An 18,178-nucleotide genomic window follows, 5' to 3' on the forward strand; every position below is an offset into this window, starting at 1 on the left:
CCCCGTGGGAATGCACCGGCCCGGCTCTATCCCACTGGTTGGCCCGGGGGTCCCGTCCCCATTTAGGCTCCGTGCCCCAGGCGCCGGGGAAATACGTGCCGGGGGACTGAGTGGAGGGGAACTGGTGGGGGGCAGGCGCTCGGAGGAATGGGACAGGAGGAGGGGCAGGCGCGGAGCAGGCCCGGGTGGAGGGGTCTGGGTGTGGGAGGACCGTCCAAGAACCCCCCTCTCGCAGGGGCCCCCCACACCCTGGGGCTAGCCTTTTCTGACTTGGACTCGTGGTCTCTGCATGCCTGTAGGGCCTGAACTGAGGGCAGCTCAAGGGCAAGGGCTGGGTCTTCCTCTGGGTGACACTGGTGGCAGCTGTGGGTGAGCTGAGGGAAGAGAAGTGTCATCTGTGCAGGGGTGTTACGTGACCCTTTTCGGTGGTGGGTGGGGAAGGGGGTATCCGCTGAGCAGTGGAATGTTCTGGGCCTCACGCTGAGGGCGCAGGGGGAGCGTCAGGCTCCAGTGTCCTCACTGCCCACGTGGCTGACGCCTCCCGGGGAGGACTCGCCGCCCGTCATGTGGGCTCCCTGTGTCAACACCCTCTGCCGTCCGGGAAGGCGCCTGCTCAACCTATCTGCCCGGCGCGCGGCCAGAACGGGAACACGGGCTGTGTTTCCAAAGGAAACGTGGGTCGGCGAGGGTTAAAAGACCTTGTTTAGGCAGTGTTTCCCCGACACATCAGGGTGCCAGTGCTGCTTTGGAGCTCAAATTCGGCTTTGACTAGGGTCCCGTCCCCGTGGGGCACGCTGGAGAGGAGACGCTGTCTCACCTGGACACCTCGTCAGACTGCGGCGCTCCGAGGGGCCGCCGGCCTGGGAGCGGGCTTGCATGCAGCTTCCCAGCTTGGGCGCCCGTGTTGGGGCCCGTGTTGGGGCTCGTGTTGGGAGGGAAGGCGGGGGAAGGGGGCCCCCAGGCCGGGTGAGCTCCTCGGCTTGCTTCAGCGGTCAGCCGTTGTGAAGGACTCGGGCTGGGCGGGGTTGGGGTGCCGGGACCCAGTCCACGGAATGCCCATTCTGACCCAGCTCCCCCTTCGGGCAGTGGGCACCAGAGCCTCTGCCCGGCAGGCACCCCAGGGTCTCCTGTGGGTTGGATGGGCTCTTTCTGCTCGAAGGCCTGATGTGAGGGTGGGGCGCGGCCCTGGGCAGCCCAGAGAGAAGAGACTTGGGAACTCCGGTTCCAGCTGCTCCGCAGGCCCCGGGGGAGGGGCAGACCAGTCGGCCTGAGGCCCGGGGACCTGCAGCGCAGCGCAAGCTCTCGCCCGTCTCACGCCGCGCACACACACTGGGGTCTCCTGCGGCCCCCGGGACGTGCGCAGGTCGGGTGGCAGATCGCTCTGCAGCCAGAGCCCCCTACTGACGACGGGGGGGGGGGGGGTGGGGGGGCCCAGGCAGCTTGGTGTGGCCTCACACAGGTCACACCACCGCCCACCCCCCCACCCTGTCAGCTTCTGGAGCGGGGTGGGGTCTGACGGGCTCCTCAGTTGGCCCCCCAGAGGAGGGCGGGCTCCTGGAATGCTGGGGTCGGCAGGTCTTATCCTGGGAGATTCTGACTGGGTGGGGCTATTTATAGCGTGTTCCCAGGGCCACTGGCTGGTATGTGAGGCCTCTGCAGCCCGGACAATTTGCGGTTTTCTTACTTTTCCCATTGGGTAAGACTGGGCCGGGCCACGCTTCTGCTGCCGTGCAGAAGGCTCAGGCAGGCCTGGGGCCGTGTGTGGGAGAGAGGTTGGGAGCGTGACGCAATCAGGAACCGCAGCCCAGATGCTGACCCGTCGTTTACGAGTGGTGCGCTGCCAGCCAAGTCCCTTAGCTCTGACCCACGTTGTCCGGACGGGCCAAAACACCTGGCCCCGCGGCAGCGGTGTGGCCGGAGGTTCTGCGTGCAGCCGTGGGAGCACGCCGGGGCACCGCGCGGCAGGACAGAGGGGACTGTCCCTCCGGACGGACTCACAGGCAGCCGCCGGCTGCTGTCCTTGAGGTAGGAAGGTGGCTCTCTTGACCACCTGTCCACCTCGTTATTTTCAGTGGCCTGGACCAGCGACCCTTGCCCTTTAACTTTCCATCTATTTCTGGTGCTTTCTGAGTTCTCTTCATAAAAAACACACCAGTCACGTCGTTGCCACCTCCCTGCCCGTCCTTCGACTTGATGCCAGCTTCTCGGTGCTGGGGAGCTAAAGTCTGGGGCCCGGCTGGCCCTCCCCTCCTTCCCACTGCACCACCAGCGCACCCGCCCACCCAGGCTGGACGCAGGGCTCTGGCTCCGTCCCCTCCTCCCAGCAGCCGCTCCGGTGCGCCCTGCCCCGCCCGCCCACCCGCCCTCGCACTCCAGGGCAGTGGAGAGGGCGAGGGGAGCGTCCCGCTTCCCTGCAGGGACAGGCCCAGGCTGCTCGCCCTCCGGGTGAGCTCAGGTTTGTCTCCGCTTCGGGTCACGGTACCCACGTCGGACTGTGGCTGAGTGTGACTGCCCACCCGACTGTCCGTTCACCTGCCTGCTTCCTCTTCCTGCTGCCCCGGAGCTCCCTGAGGGCAGCCGTCGGGGCTTAGTCACCTTCTGGCTGCCAGGTAGGCGACAGGGCTCAGAGACGCCGTGCAAACATTTGAAGGAAGAAATGAGGAAACTGGGCTGGCCCACGGCTTGGGGCGTTGGCTGGGCCGAGGTTTTTCTCAGGGAAAAGCAGACTTGGGCTCAGAAGTCTGCTGGCTGCAGCCCCACCAGTGCCATGAACTTCCCTGTGGGAGGTCTCCTAAGACAATCACACTTTGGCAGGGGTGGCTCAGATGGTTGGGCAGGGTCCCGCAAACTGAAAGGTCGCCGGTTTGATTCCCAATCTGGGCACATGCCTGGGTGGCGGGCCACGTCCCCCGCTGGGGGCGTGTGAGAGGCAACTGATGGATGCCTCTCACACCTCCGTGTTTCTCCCCTCCCTTTCTCCCTTGCCCCTCCCTCTCTCTTAAAACAAGAGGCGATGAAGTTTCCAGACTCTGTCATGTGCACGTGGACTGGGGGTGCTTTGACGGCTGCCCGCGTGGGAAGGAGCTGCTCGCTTTAGCTGGTCACGGGCGTTGAGTAAGCCGGGGGCGTGCTGCAGCCAGCAGGAGCCTGATGCGGTCCGGTCGGCAGCTCTCGCGGAACCGTCTGGGGGGAGCCCGGAATTGGTGTGAACTGGCTTGTGTGTGGGGCGGGGTGTGGAAGAGAATCGCTTTCAGGGGCCACTCCCTGGGGTGTTCAGGCCCCCTGGCTCGCTTGTTCCCCAGGATGGACCCAGCGATGATGAACCCACAATAAAGAGGCCTCCAGGGCCCAGTGGCTCAGCTTCCGAGCCCCCCCGCCGGCCGGGGGTCATGTGCACGAGAGCTGGCTTGCTGTCCAGCTCGGCAGAGCTGGAGGAGGTCAGGCAGCAGCTGCGTGTCCTCAGGATCAGGGGTCCTGGGTGGCTGGCCAGTCCCCAGAACTGGCTGCCTGGGCCTCCCTGCCTGATGACCCCAGCTGCCTCCTTCGAGGCGGTGGGCAGGGGCTGGGTGGGCAGGGGCTGGCGGGCCGCCGCCCCAGCGTGCCACAAGGTGGTCTCGCACCAGACTGTCGCCTTTGTGATTCCCTCTCCCCCTCCCACCGTCCCGTGGAGAGGAAGTCCTGGCGCAGTGGTTGTGAGTTTGGCTTTGTGGCAGAGGAAGAAGCGTTTTCCCCTCTCCAGAAAGGGGAAGTGGTGGGGCTGGCGAGCGGGTGGGAGGTGACCTCGTGTTCTCCATCAGTTAATTTCTTAACTGAAATGTTCTCCCTGAATTGGGGGGTGTTCGGCCTGATGGGGGGCGGCGCTCAGCCTGCAGTGCAGCTTCTGGCTCAGCTGCCAGGCCCGCTGGGGCCGCAGAGGGGCCTGGTGTATGCAGGTCTGTCTGCCCTCCCCTCTCCTCCCCTCCCGCAGTGCTGGGCTTTCGGTTTGTGTGTGTGTTTTTAACCCTGAGAAAGGCCACGGGGCCTCGCCTGGGCAGGGCCGGGTGCGAGGGCCCCCCCGCGGAAGCTTCCTGCTTTCCCGCCGAGCCGGGCGAGGGGCGGGGGAGTCTGCCCAGGGTGTAATATCGAGACACCGGGTCCCAGGCAGCTGGGTTCCGCTCGTTGCTTTTGTTTTTCTGTCAGTTTGACTGCGGCACTAGAGGAAGTGGGAAGAGACTTCCCGCAGCCGCGTGGCGGGAGCCCCTGGGGTCCTGGGCGGCAGTTTCATGGCGCTGCCTGTCAGCCTGCTGGTGCAGCGGCCGCCTGGCCCCTTGCAGAGCAGCCCACCTGCCCCCCCTCCGAGAGCCCGCTCTGCCGGCGAGGAGGGACAGCTGGGGACGCCTCTGCACACACCGCCCTTTATCTCCTTGTGATGCTTTTCTGGGATGGGCGATCTTGGCCCAGAAGTGACCACGTTTGGGCTCTTGGTGGCTTGATCACGTCCCTCTGAAATGTCACCAGTAGGAGGTGTCGGCCCTGGGCTGTGATGCTGAGGCGTTGTAAAATACCAGTGAGACCACCCGTGTGTTCGGGCAGGGGGTGGGCATGGGGCCGGAGCAGAGTGCTGGGTCGGGGGAGCAGTCCGGGCCCGAGGCCGCCCACCCACTGGGCCCTGCCAGCCCGGAGCCGTGTGAGTCTGGGCGGTCACCTCGCCGCGCCTGTGACCTTCTCACCTGTGGGGGAGGAGGCCGTGCTGGCCCTGCCGGATCTCCGTGATGACCGACCACACGCTGCCGACGCCTGTAGCCCGGCCCCCCAGCCCGGGGCCTCCCGCCACTCGTCCCCGAGGGTGTCAGGCGGGTCATTCTTGATTTGAGCCTCATCCTTAAAACTTGGCACAAAAATAACAAAGTGCTGTCAGAAGTGGGTGATACATCCCACTCACGTGTCGGGTCTGGGTTGTTTTCTCTGCTGGGTGGCCCAGCGGTAACGGGCCTTCCGTTGCCTGTGCATCCCACTGTGCTTCCTGCGAGTCGGCAGGGTGTCTGCTGCCTGGGGTTTTGGGGGGCTTCGGGCAGGGGTGGGGTGCAAACAGGGGCCATCTCACCTCTAGGAGGCTGCCGCAAGGGTCAGGGGTTAGGGCTCGAGTTAGGCCCGTTGCCGATGGGCATCAGGGCGTGGAGCACCCAGGGTGCCACTGTTTCCCCAAGTGGGTGTCGCGTGGGGCTCTCCACCAGGCGCTGGACCCAGGTGAGCTTGTTTGACCCCCCCCCCAGCCCCATGCTGGCGGGAGGAGCCGGCCTCCACGGGGTCTGCAGTTGGCCCGTGCTCCTGCCACTGGCTAGCAGTGGAGTTGCACCTACCTGCTGCCTGCCTGCCCCGCCCAGGCGTGCTGCCCAGCTTTCTCCACACCAGTGCTCCCTTTCCCCGCCATGGGAACGGCCCCATGGGAGTTTGGAGCCTTGCCCGGCTGCCCGGAGGAACTGGTCCCGGCTGGCTGTGTGCGAAGGACCTTGGCGTGACCTTTCAAGCCAGGGCACACGCGGTGCCAGCTGTCGCCCCTGCTGCCCTTCCCGGCCCCTCCCGGCCCACGCTCCCACTCAGCCTCGCGGGTGCAGGACGGGATACTTGCCTTGGAGAGCCTCTCCAGACACCCCATGTGCCACCTGGAGGTTCCCCCCCATGCCCCCGCCCACCGCCATGCTGTCGCCACCTCTCCTCCTTTGCGTCACCACCCCCTTGAGACTCTGAAGAACTGTGGCCTCTTACTCCAGAGAAATGAGCCTGTCCCCGCGGGCCTGCGCGTGGATGGGCCTGGAACCCCGGCCGTGCCCGCCCTGGCCTGTGAGCGCGAGGTGCCCACTTGCCCATCTTTCTTGCGCACCCGGCGGGGGTAGCTCGCACGAGGGAGCCGGGCAGTAGTTGGTGACCGGTGCTGCGCTGCAGGGGCCGCGGTGTGCCGTCCGGAGCGCCGCCGGTCTCCCGGTTGCACTTGTGGCAAAAGCATAGGCCCGGGCTTGGCGTGGGGTCGGCTCCCCACCCTCCCCACCACCAGCAGGACGGCGGCAGGTGCCTGGGCCGGGCCTGTGATGGGCCTGGGGTGCCGAGAAGTGGGCCCTCTGTGCGCTGCCGGGACACCCGGCCTCCGTCAGGCCCCAGGGCCAGGCCACAGCCCTGGTCTGCCTGAACGCTGCCCCGCCCTGTCTTTTTGTCCCCAGTGCCGCCACCGCTTTTGTCCTGGGCGCCTTCGTTCTCCCAGTGAATCATGGGCACAACCTCCATCGTCTCCGACTCCTCCCTGTCCCTCAGCCGTCAGTCACCCCTTGTTCTGCCCGCCGCCACTGACCTAGTTCCCGCTCGTATCTGCAGTCTCATCTCCAGCCTCCTCACCGGGCCCAGGGCCTGGCCTCCGGGTGGCTCCCGGCACCGGCGCTCCCCGTGCCCTGAGCCCTCAGGGGACGCCCGCACCCAGCACCGGGTCCGGTCTCAGTCTCGGGGAAGCAGGAGCAGGGAGTGGGCGGCCGGGTCTGCCCCTTGGCACGGGTCGCCCGGTGTCTTCTGACGTCCCGACACCGCCCGTCTGTCCTGGGGCTGCAGGGAGCACCAGGTGGGCAGGGCGAAAGTGAAAGCCCAGCGTGACCTTTGCCGACGCCCACAGTCCCGCTGAGCCGAGGCTCCTCTGCCGGCAGGCCTGCCCTCCCTGCCCTCCGGGGCCGCTGCCTTCCCCGCCCGAGCGGCGGGCTTCTCTCCTGGCCCCCCGGTCCTCTCGTTCTTGTGAGTGACGTCAGCCCGACAGTCCCCGGGCCCACAGACGGTCCCCGGGCCCACAGACGGGCACCCGGGCCGCACAGCACAGCAGAGCGGAGCCAGCTGGCTGGTGGAGCTGTGGCCCAGAGCCCACGGGCCCCACTGTGTGCCGCCCCCTGGAGGCAGTGGGAGGCCCCTGGGCACGGGTGGGCCAGACGAGCATCCGTGCTCCGGGCGCGCTCCGGCTGCCGGGGGCACACGGGGGCACACGGGCCCAGTCGTTGTGGCTGTGTGCCAGGGCCCCACGGCCCGCGGCGGGGAGCTGTGCAGTTCAGTGCAGGTCTTCCCACTGCGACTCCCTGGTGGGCCAGACGCCGGGTGACGAGGCTGCCCTGGCTCTGGGCGCGGCAACAGGGTGAAACTGTCAGTGTTCAGTCCCTTCCCGCCCACCCCCTCACCCCTCGGTCCCATCTGTCTCTGACTCTTGCCCGCCCTGGGCCCAGGTCAGAACGGGAAAGGCTCAGCCAGCCCGGGGCCAGTTCCGCCTGTTCCGAGGGCGCCAGGGCTGGGGCCTTGTCCCCACGGACAGCCCTGGCGCGGACCGCTGCGCGGGCTTCTGAGGCTGCTTGCCTGGGCCCTGGAAGTTGTCTCTGCACCTGCGCTTCCCGTCCGGCCCCCAGCGTCAGGGGCCAATGGCGAGCGAAGCCTGGGTGAGATGCAGGAGCTGCCCCCGTGAACCTGTTCCCGCCTCCTCGTCTGCCGGGAGGGCCCGGGCTTCGGCACGGCTGCCCGGAAGGCAGTGCCCAGGCCTCCTGCAGCTCGGCCGCCCTCCCCCGAGCACACGCACACGCACACGCACGCAGCAGCTGGGCCGGCTCTGGGCTGGCTGCCAGTGGAGCATCTCACCTGGTCTTGGCCTCCTTGTGTCCGTCCACGACTGGCCTTCGAGGCCGCCAGAGGCCCTTCGGAGCACCGGCCAGTGCCGGGCTGAGCCCGCCGTGCGCTGGAGGGAGGCCCCTCTGCCCCGACTCCGGCCGTCCCGGGCCTGCCAGGGCGTTCTGCCCTCCCACGGCCCTTGGTGGCCTCCCGCTGGACGATCAGAATTCAGGGGTCCCTTCTTCCCCGACAGCCAGCGCCTGCTCTCGCCAGTTCCCCGGGCATACAAGGCACGTAAGGAAGCTGTTCTCAGCTCTCCCGGCCGAGTCGCGTGGTCTGAGTTTGCTCCTTGGTGCCCTCCCGAGATCCTTGAGGTCAGGGGTTCTTGTCTCTTTCATCTGTGGGTCCCGGGCAGACCCGGCACATGGAGGAGACGGGGGCTTTGGGGGAGGAGGGGCCCTCGCCTTGGCCTGGGGGGGGAGGGTGGCGGGAGGAGGTGCGGCCCCCCTGCTCCCCCGCGTGTCTGGTGGCCGAGCCAGAGTGCGGTGGTGGTGGCTCCATCCCTCTGATACCGACTGAAGGGGAAGACACATGTCTTTCCTCTCCGTTAGACCCTCTGGAGGTTCATCATGTTAGGCCGTGTCTAGACGTGGTGTTTCACCGATGTGTCTACTCCTCGGTGAAAGGGCTTCTCACACCTGCCTCCGGGTGGGGGGGGGGCGGACAGCGGGGCCTCCGTCCTGCCTGAATGTGGGCCTGCCGCTGGCAGCTGCATCCGCCACCAGAAATGCGGAGGAGGGGTGGGAGCAGGGGGCGCTGCACCTCCTCCTGCCGCCCCCCCCCCCCAGGCAAAGAGCGACGTGCGCAGAGGTGGTCTCAGCTGGGCCTCCTCGCGGGGAGAGCGGGGACTTCCCCAAGAGGCCCAGCTGGGGGCACCGCGGGGCACTGCAGGGCAGGTCGGCCGCCCTGCACGTGCGTGGCCAGGCGGCGCTGGAGTGCACGGTCTGGAGCCCTGCGTCTAAAACCGAGAGAACTCCAGGCCGGGGCGGCCTCACCGAGGTGTCACACGCTCAAAGAGGAGCAGCGCCAGCCCTGACACCCCAGTTTTGTTTGCGAAGGCTTCCTTCCTGGCAGAGGGGTTTCAGACACTGACACGGGTGAGGCGGGCGGGCTCTGTCTGGGGCTGGGGGCCCCCGAAGTCCTGCCCCGGGGGCCCCTTCCTCCTGCAGGCTGTGCGGGAGGGGCGGGCGGGGGCAAGGCCTCGGTGTGGACCCTGGGCTGGGTCAGGAACGGGCGGCAGGGCTCGCGGGGCGGGGGCGGGGGGGCTGGTCCAGGCCACCAGTGTTCCTGGGAGTCGGGCCGTCTGGAGTTGGTGGAGAGTTCTCGTTACCTCGGCAAAGGGCTGGAGGCTGTCTAGTCCAGGCCTGGGCTGGGCCGGGAGCGGAGCCGGGGGGATCCCCATACTGTGAGGGACCTGAGGACGGGGTAGTGAGGCCTGGGTACGAAGAGAAACGGCCACAGGTTTGTGCCCCGACACCAGGGAACCTCAGAAGGCGCCGTGAGGAGGGCGCCTGTGAGCTCGCCTCCAGAACTGGGTGAAGGGCGGGTTTTCTTTGGTGTCATCAGAATGGACATTTCGGGATTTGAGACCAAGGGGCCGGTGTGAAGGGCCTGCAGGGTGAGTGGTGGGGCCTGGGGGTTGTCCTGGGGAGCCGCCGAGAGCCGAGAGCCGTGGGCGGAGGGTGGGTCGCCAGTGGTGGAGGGTTAGGGTGGAGAGGGGCTTGGAGGACACGGATTAGGAAGCGGAGGAAGGTGCCACAGGCGGCTCTGTTCTCCACGTGGAGGGGTGGCCGGCGGGCTGGGCGGGGTGGGGGCGGGGGCGGTGGGGACCTGTGGAGGTGATGAAGAGGAGGGGGCCGTACTGGAGAGCAGGACTGAGAAGGAAGGGGAGGGGCAGGCAGATTCTCGAGGGGGGTGTGTAGGGGGAGGCAGGCAGGTAGTCAGACTTAAGGGTCTCGGGTGGGTGGGGTGTCTCTGGATGCCCCGGGGCTCTGTGGTCCTCGGGCCTGGCCAGTGCCCCCCCACCCCGTGGGCGTCCGCCGGGCCTGCGCGCACACAGGCAGCTGTGAGAGGCGGCCAGGGTCGGAGCAGCTCCCAGAAGCCATCGCCGCGCCGATGCACTGTCCCTCTTCCGGGCGAGAGTGCAGGGCGGGGGCGGGGCGTGAGGAGGCCTCGCGTGCAGACCTAAGCCCCCACCGACAGGCTCTGTGACCGTGGGGCAGACCCTCCCCTTTTCCTGCGGCCACGTGCCAGGTCCCCCGTGGAGTCGAGGGGCCTGGAGGTGGTGGCGCTGCGGCGACCCCTGCTCCTCGTGGACGCGCACGCGCTGTCCCGTCGGCGTCGCCGCTCCGCAGGAGGCCTGGGGTCTCTGTGCCCGGCACCCAGGCCGGGGTCCCCCGACCTCCCCCGGTCGCAGAGCTCGTGCTGCGCCCCACCCCCGGATGCCGGCTGTTCTTCAACGTTCCTGAGGGAGTCGGGTGTTTTCTCGGCCTGTTAATGAATAACCTGGCCTTTGCCGAGGCACTCGAGTGTCTCTGGGTTTCAGGTGGCGGCAGCCGTGGCCGCCGAGTTGGCCCTCGCTCCGGGGCCGGGCAGGGGCGTGGCACTCGCGCATGGTCCGGTGCGTCCCAAAGGCTGTTTCCGCAGGCCCCGCCCCCTCCCGCCAGCTGGCGCGGTCGCGTGCAGAGGGGCCTTCCTGCGGGGGGGGGGGGGGGGTTGCGCACCTGCCCGCTCTGGGGGACAGCCGAGCTTTTTTTCCTCTTTCATCTCCGTCCTTACTCACCAGGGGGAGGCGTCCATCACCCCTTCCTGCCATCCCTGGGTGGCAGGTCCCTCTGGCCACCGTGGAGTCTGCCGGCTGGCAGTTGGCAAGCAACTTTCTTTTTTAGATTTTATTATTTTTAGAGAGGGAAGGGAGGGAGAGAGAGAGAGAGAAACATCAATGTGCAGTTGCTGGGGGCCGTGGCCTGCAACCCAGACATGTGCCCTGACTGGGAATCGAACCTGCGACACTTTGGTTTGCAGCCTGCGCTCAATCCACTGAGCTACGCCAGCCAGGGCTCGGCAAGCAGCTTTTCATTTGAACGTGCCGATTCCCGGCATGCGCGCTCCTCTGCTGGCACGTGGTTGGGGAGGGCGCCTGGGTCGGGGCCTCTGTGGGGGGAGCCCTGACCCGCTTCCCGGCCCCGGGTCTGTGCTCTGCCCGTTCGCCGCTCTTTGGCCTCCCGAGCGGCCGGGCAGCGTGGGCTGGAAAGAGGGGTGATAACCTGAGCGGGCGGTTCTCCTCCTTCCTTTGCAGGACAAGGAAGATGGGGAGCCCAAGACCAAGCAGCTCCGAGAAGAGGAGGAGGTGGAGGAGGGCGAGAAGCACAGGTAAGGCCCACACGCAGCCCCCGCCCTGCACGGTCCTGCAGCTGCCACCGCCGTGGCTCTCACGTCCTCCCCCCTCTGCCTTCAGCGTCCCCGTTCCTTCCTCCCCGCCCCCGGCTGCCCCGTTTGAACCTGAAAGTACCGCCCTCCTCGCTGGCTGGGGCCTTCTCTGCCCCCTTTCCCCACCAGCCTCCCGACTCTCGGCCACCAGCCTTCTGTCCTCGCCCTCCGTCCCGTCTCCTCTCTCCCTGCAGCCCGCGGCGGCTGGGCTCAGCGGTGCCTGCAGAGTTGGGCGCAGCCTGTCCCGACAGCGCCGCTCTGGGCTGTCCCGGCCTGGCACTCCTGTCCTCCTGTCCCCGGACACGCCGGCCTCCCTGTAGAGCCCAGCTCGGGCCCCCGCTCCTCTCCCTTGCCCATCTTCCCGTCCCCACAGGGGTCTCTGCGGAGTGTGTGTCTCGTTCCACCAAACCCCGTCATCCGGCTGAGTCAGCTTCGGTTGCGGGGCCAGTGCTGCACCCCGCACCCTCCCCCCGCCCCCCGAGCGTGCAGGCCCGTGAGGGCTGGAACCTTGCCGACAGACAGAGGCTGCCGTGCGTGCATCAGAAATGCCCGGGACACGTTTCAGAAGCCGTGTGTGGGGCGGGAGGGGCGCTCCGTGGTCGGTGCTCATGCTCCGGGAAGGAGCTTCGTGTCTGCCGGCACCGCCGCGCCCAGCCGGGAGCCTTGGCCACGGGGTAGCCGTGGCGCTCTGCTTGGGGCCGGACTCCGTGTCTGCACGGACGGGTGGCCCGGCGTCCTTTGCCCTGAGCCGTTGCCTTCGGGCACAGGGCCCGCACAGCTCCTGCTGACTTGTGGGGGGCGGGGGCGGGGGTGAGACCTTGGCCCTGAGAAAGCCGACCTCTGTGGGCTGTTGGCTGAGGGGGTGCCGCAGCAGGGGTGGGGGGGCTGCTCCCTGGGGGAGCTGGGCCGGCACTGGGCGCAGGCCCCTCCTCTCTGCCCTGTTCAGGGCCCATCTCAGAGGAATGGCGCCTTCCCAGCTTCACAGCAGCGGCGAGCCCCGACGTGCGGGGCAAGAACATCACTCGGGTTCAGACGCACAGCCGACGGGAACCGGCCTGGTTTCTGGTTTGTCCAGGGCACCATGCTGGGCCCCGGGGGGGCGACAGGGGACAAACCCAGTCCCGCCCGCGAGGCGCTGACGTGCCCTCGGGGGAGCTGGAGGGCTGCTCACCCGGCAGGCGGGCGAGCGAGCGAGCGTGTGGTGAGAGGTCGGGGCTGTGGGGTGGAAGCAGCAGGAGTGTCGCCAGGCCCGGCGGGTGGTGGTGGGGGGGGCGGGGGGGCGGGGGGGGCGGGGGGGCTCCCAGCCAGCAGGAGCTGCAGGGGCTGCGGGGAGGAAACAGAAGCGGGGTTGGGAAACGGCTTCAGCCCACCGAGGCGTGTGCTGGGCGCGGGGGTGGGGGAGGGAGGGAGGGGGCAGCGAACAGGAGGACAGACCTGTCCAAGACGGGAAAGCGCTGCTGTCCTGGGCCCTGGGGAGCAGGTGCGTGCATTGCTCTCTGAACTGTTCTGTGCGCCCGAGACACTTTGCAGTAAAAACCGAAAGAGCGAGCGGAGGGGCGACGCAGTGTCCGGCGTCTGTCACTGAGCCCCGGGGAAGGGGTCCCGCTCCTGCCGGCTCCGGGGATGGGGCTGGCCCCGCCCCCCCCCCCTCCCGTGAAGTACCGTGCCGAGCCCCCCAGGCCCCACGCCCAGCCTGTTCCTGTGCTCCCAGCAGCGCAGGGACCGGACGTGCTGGACACCGAGGTGGGTTCTGTCTGCTCTGGCCTGTCCTGCTCGTCGGCGTCTCCCCAGTCCGGCCTCTCCGAGACCGAGCGGTGGGGCGGGGCGGCGCGTCGCCCCCTCGCCAGAGTGTCTTCAGCCGAGAGACAGGGAGAAGAGCGAACCTAAACCTTCTTCCCCGGGGGATGGAGCGACGCCGTCGCTGGGTGCCCAGCTGGGGCTGGGGCTTCGGGTTCGGGGGCGTTCCTGAGAGAGCGGCCGGGCCTGCAGGCACCCCTGGGAAAGGCAGGGCCAGCGTCTGCAGAAGGCCCACGCCGACTTTGCAGCCGGGGCAGCAGCCGGGTGAACGGCAGGGCGGGTGGAGGAGAGTATAGACTTACACAGCGTGACCCTGCTGGGGAGCTTCCCTCGCGTGGTGCAGTAGGTGGCCTCCTCCAGCAAGTGGCAGGTGAGGGGCATCAGCTGCCCGGTTCCGCTGTCTGTCCAGACGTGTTCCTCTGTTGGTGGCTGAGGACTCGGGACTCCCGCGGGGTCAGAGGCAGGCGTCCTGGGACCGCACCCCTCCGCAGGTGTGCGGGGCGTCACCCACCCGCCTCTCCGCCTGTGCCCCCGCCCATCCGCCCGAGGAGAGCTCAGAATCCGGGCTGTTGCAGCCCCTTCGCCTTTCCTCATAAACTGTAGAATGAGCTTGTTCATGTCTTTTAAAAGCATGCTAGGATTTTTTTTGGAATTGCCTGAATTCTCTAGGTTGAAATTCCGTTTTTAAAGTTTTTATGCTCTCTTGTGATAAATCTTTTCCCATGCTCATACAACCAAATCCCCGTCGGGTGGGAGTCGGCCCCTGCTGGTCCGCCAGCCCAGGCAGAGCTCTGTGGGAAGGGAAGCTGGGTTCCCACCCAGAGGGGCCCTGCTGGGCCGGGTCTGCCTGCCCCCTGGTGGCTGACGGCGGGGGTGCCCAGACTCATCTCCAGCACAGGCCTGTGGCTCCTTTAAGTCAAGTGTGGTCTGGGGCCCTGGAAAGCCAGCCTCGGCCAGGGGCACTGGTGTCAGCTGCTTGTGTCTCTGAAGCTCTCAGTCACTTCCTCCTCGCTCAGGGCAGGGCAGGCAGGTCCGCGGCCGGGTGCCTGGGAGGCGTGTCTGGGTAGGTTTGTGGTCGCCCCTCGCGGCCACCCTGCCAGGTGGGGGGAGAGGGGTGCCGCACACTCTGGCGGGCACAGGGCAGGGGAGCGTGTCTTGTTAAGTTCCTGAACAAGCGAGCCCCAAACCTTCAGCCCCCACAGCAGCCGCCGCCCTCTGGCTTTGAGTCCACGCCTGCCCCCAGCTGGAGCGGTCCCCATTCGCCCTGGAACAGTGATCCGCCCTGGGGTGGGCGTCATGTTCCGCAGAAGACAGGGGGCCGCTAGCCTGCCTTCTTTGGGGCGGAAAACCGGTTCCCCGACTGCCTGCGGAGAGTGGTCCCGGCCGGCCCTGGCCCGGTGCCCGAGCCCTCTGGGCGGGCGAAGGCCAGGCCTCCTCCCCGCGGCGGGTTGGGTGCCCAGGATGGTGTCGGTGGCAGGGCGTGCTTGCAGACCCGTGACATCGGCTCGACTAGGGAAGGGCGCCCACTCCAGGATCCCACCCCTCCCCGCTGAGCTGACTGCTCCGGCGCGGCTCCAGCTCCGGGTGTGTGCTGACGCGGCAGTGTGGACACCCGCAGTCGCCCTGTTTTTCCTGATCCCGCTGCTCAGGAATGGGCCCCGACCGTGGGTGGGGGAGTGGAGGGCGCTGGCTGTGGGGAGGTGCGTCATGGGAAGCAGTGGGAAGCAGACTCGCCGTGTGATGGGCCAGGCGCTTCCCCGTGTGGGGCGGCGGCGGGCCGCTCTGCCTGGAATCCGGCCTTGGGCGCATGTGTCATGCCCTTCAGGGCTGCCGCAGCCCTTCCTGCGAAGCCTGGCTCCCCGCTGGGAAAGGCGGGTTGCCTGCACCACCTCGCACTGAAGGGCCGTCCAAGGGGCAACCCCCGCTGGGCAGGAAGCGCTCTCCCACTGGGTGCTGCCTGCACCTGCAGGTGGGGCCCGAGTCGGGGCCGGAGGCAGGGCAGCCCCACCCCTTTCCCTGAGCCGGCCGAGGAGGTGTTGGTCGGCCGTGTGGCCTGGCCCTGTCCGGCACGTGGTCAGTCCTTGTGCCGAGTCCTCCGGCCAGCCCACATTCTTCCCGTGCGTGAGGACGGGAGGCCTGGGGTGGCTGGCGGCGTGGAGGTGGGGCTGGCTGCATAGGAGGGGGCCTCTGTTGCCCTGTATCTGCCCCCTGTCCCGGAGTGAGGCCAGAGCCGCCTCCCGGGGGACGGCTAGGGGACAGTGTCACGTGCTCGGGCGGGGAGGGCACTGGGCTCCTCAGAAGTCCCTTGGCTGTTAGGCCAGCTATCAGGTGTCCTGAGTCAGAGCGTTGAGTGACCAGCAGACACACAGAAAGGCCCCGTCGCCTGCCTGTCTCCAGTGTCCCGTCCCACCTTGTCCCGGACCCGGGAGGAGGCGTTCTTGCCGCGCAGCCAGGCGGTGTGGCTGCGCCGTCCTGGCTGTGCTGTGCCCGCCCGGCCTGGCCTCGGCCGTACTGCCCTCGGGTGCTCTGCCGCAGAGCCCGAGGCTCTGCCCGGGCCTGCTGCACACTGTGCCACCAGGGGCATTTGTACGAGGGGCATTTGGGGTTTTGTTAGCGTTTCTCTGAACAGCCAGTGGCTGTCCAGGGCAGTGACCATAGAAACTATAGTCTTGGGTGGGGAGGGCACTGGGCTCCTCAGAAAGGTTCGAACGTTTTAACGCGTCTTGAAGGAAGGACTGGGTCGGACTCGGGAGCCACTGTGGGTCCCACTGGGGCTGTTGCCTCACCTCATTCTCCCAGGCCTCCAGTGTGAGCCTCCGGCAGCGCCCAGTAGGGCCTCATGGCTTACGTTGGGAACACAGGGGTGTCTCCGTGTGTGGAGCCCAAAGCTCACAGGTCACTGGTGGGGTGGCGGGGGGCTCCTGGAGGAGCTTCCACGTCTGCTCTGACTGCCCAAACCAGAAGCTCAAGAGTGGCGGGCATCTCGGGCCTGAGCTGGTCTCCTGAGCCTGCAGGCCCGTCCTGGGCTTGACTTCCCCAGGTCTGTGACTGCCGGGAGCACCTCCCCCAGCTCTCCCCCAGCCCCTGAGGAGCGGTCAGCTGTGCCTGGGGGGCGGGGGCGGCTCACAGTGACAGCTGGTTGGATTAGCTCTTGGCGTGCGAAGGGCAGGAGGATGGGTGCAGATAAGGCTGGCAGCGACCCAGGGGCACGTTTGATCGGAAAGCAGGCTGTGGGGACTGGTGACGGGTGATACCAGGACTGGCTTAAGGAGTTCAGACTTGCTTTGGGGACACTGGGGACCCTGGATCCGAGGGAGAGGGAGTGCAGGTGTCCAGGTGGCTGCCGTGGCTGCTGTCTGTGGGAGAGACGGCCAGGCCCACCTCAGGCAGCGGCTGCCCGCGTGGTGGTCGGGGCCTTGGGTGCAAAGGGGGCAGGGTCCTGCCCACTGGGCGTCCCTCTGAGGTCACCCCTTCGGACTCTGAGCGCTCCCTGCAGTGGCTCTTGAAGAACAGGCCCGCTGACGGTTCCTTTTTCCCACCTTTCCGCATCTGGAAAGTCTTCCACCGAAGGCCTTTTAGCTAGACTTACGGTTCCGTCGTTTCCGTGGCGAAGCCAGCTGTCTGTCTCAGCTCCTGCCTGGCTGCGCGGAGTCGGTCCGCTGTCCGAGTCTCCCCGTCTCTGTGCTCGGTGGCCAGACGGCGACCTGCCCAGGCGTGTGCCGTTCCTGGGGGTTTGCAGTGCCGCTGTACCCTGTGGCGGGACGGTTTTCGTGGGCTTTACAGAAAGGTTCCCCGTCGTTGTGTCTTTGACTTCTGTCCCTGGGACTCCAGTTACACGCGTGCTGGGTCCCTTCGTCTTGCCACACGCGTGTCTGCTGCCCTTGCCTGTGTCTCCCGACTGGTCTTCCCCCGCGCCCCCGTCCGTCTGGGCGTTCCTCTGGCCCGGCCCGCGGGGCAGTTCGCCGGTCCCCTCGTCCCCTCGTCCTCTGTGTCCCGGCTGCTGTTAAACCCACGTGCTGAGCTCTCATGTTGGTCCTGTGTTCACTCACTCACAGCAGCAGTCCCGTCTGATTTTTACAGTTTCAGGTTCTCTGCGGAGGTTCTCCATCTCGTGGTTTACCTTCCTGAGCTGGCATTAATTCCAGTTATTTTGCCTTTCGTTTCTGATCATTGCAACATCTGGGTCTCCCAGGAGTGCATTTCTGTTCTTTGTTTTTCCTCATGGCTTTGATCGAACCCTGGATATTGGGCGTGCGAGGTTCTAGAGGTAACTGGAGGTCCCGGACCATTGGTTTCCTCTAGAGAGAATTTATTGCAGCCTCTGGCCGGCAGCTGGGCTGGGGGTGCCCTGACCCGCCCCCTCCGGTTGAGGCGGCCGCTGACACCAAGTGGTGTTTGGCCTGTGCTAGGACGGGGTGGGGTTGGTGTCGCAGAACACCGGGGGGTTGGCCGGGGCCCTGCTCCTCAGCTGCCCCAGCAGACTTCTGTCGCGTCGGCGCCACAGTGTTTTGGGGGCCCTGCTTGTCAGCAGAGGCTGTAAGGGGGGAGAGTCGTCCACTGTCAGGCCGGCCTCGGACTTCTGTCTGTGACGCCGCCCCTCGGATCCTTGTTGCCGTGGTGCTTCTCCAGGGCCAGCAAGTAGGTTTTTGAAAAATACACAGAGGTGGGCCAAAGTGGGGTTCAGTATCCACCCTCAGTGCTCCTTGGTTCAGTCGGGCCCCGAGGCCTGTGGCTTGTTAGGAGTGGCCCACACCGCAGGAGGCGGGCAGCCGGCGGGTGAGTGGAGCCCCCGCCGCGTCTTCCGCGAAACTGGCCCCTGGTGCCGGAAAGGTTGGGGGCCGCCGGCTTAGGTCACCAGCCATCCTTACCTGAAGGATAAGTCACAAGTAAGGGCAGGAAATTATAACGATAATAAGAGAAAAACAAACGATACAGTAGTCAGTAAGTGAGTGGCAGTGCAAGAGTGAACTCTGTGTTCGGCGTGCTCACAACCCTGAACCTGCTGTCGCCCGCCCCGCTCTGCCGGCAGGTTTGTTTAAATCGTTTGCGGAGGGCGGAGGGGCCCCATGCTCCTGCCTTGGAGAGGCCGTTTCCCAGAAGACATGCCCCTTGGCGTTCCGCAGAGCTGGGCGCGGGGTGGGCGGAGTTAGTGGGGGCGATGGTGAGAGGCTGTCTCTTCTTCGGCTCCCTCAGAGTGAGTCTGGGGAGGCCTTGGACGGGGCCGGACGGACCTGACACCCACACACAGGTGGGAACTGAGGCCCGGAATGGGACAGGCCCACCCACGGTGACT

The 18,178-nt window shown here is 67.0% G+C and overlaps 1 protein-coding gene across 1 annotated transcript in view; it reads left to right on the top strand.

The window, feature by feature from the left end:
* The window catches only part of CCDC12 (coiled-coil domain containing 12), a 34,220-nt gene that overhangs the window by 11,084 nt on the left and 4,958 nt on the right, over window positions 1-18,178 (top strand). Inside the window, exon 2 of the mRNA XM_045856848.1 lies at window positions 10,958-11,031. Coding sequence (XP_045712804.1) covers window positions 10,958-11,031 — 74 coding nt within the window. The remainder of the gene's footprint in view (window positions 1-10,957; window positions 11,032-18,178) is intronic.

Source organism: Phyllostomus hastatus, unplaced genomic scaffold (assembly GCF_019186645.2).
Source record: "Phyllostomus hastatus isolate PE091 unplaced genomic scaffold, TTU_PhHast_1.1 phas_scaffold_129, whole genome shotgun sequence".
Lineage (NCBI taxonomy): Eukaryota > Metazoa > Chordata > Mammalia > Chiroptera > Phyllostomidae > Phyllostomus > Phyllostomus hastatus.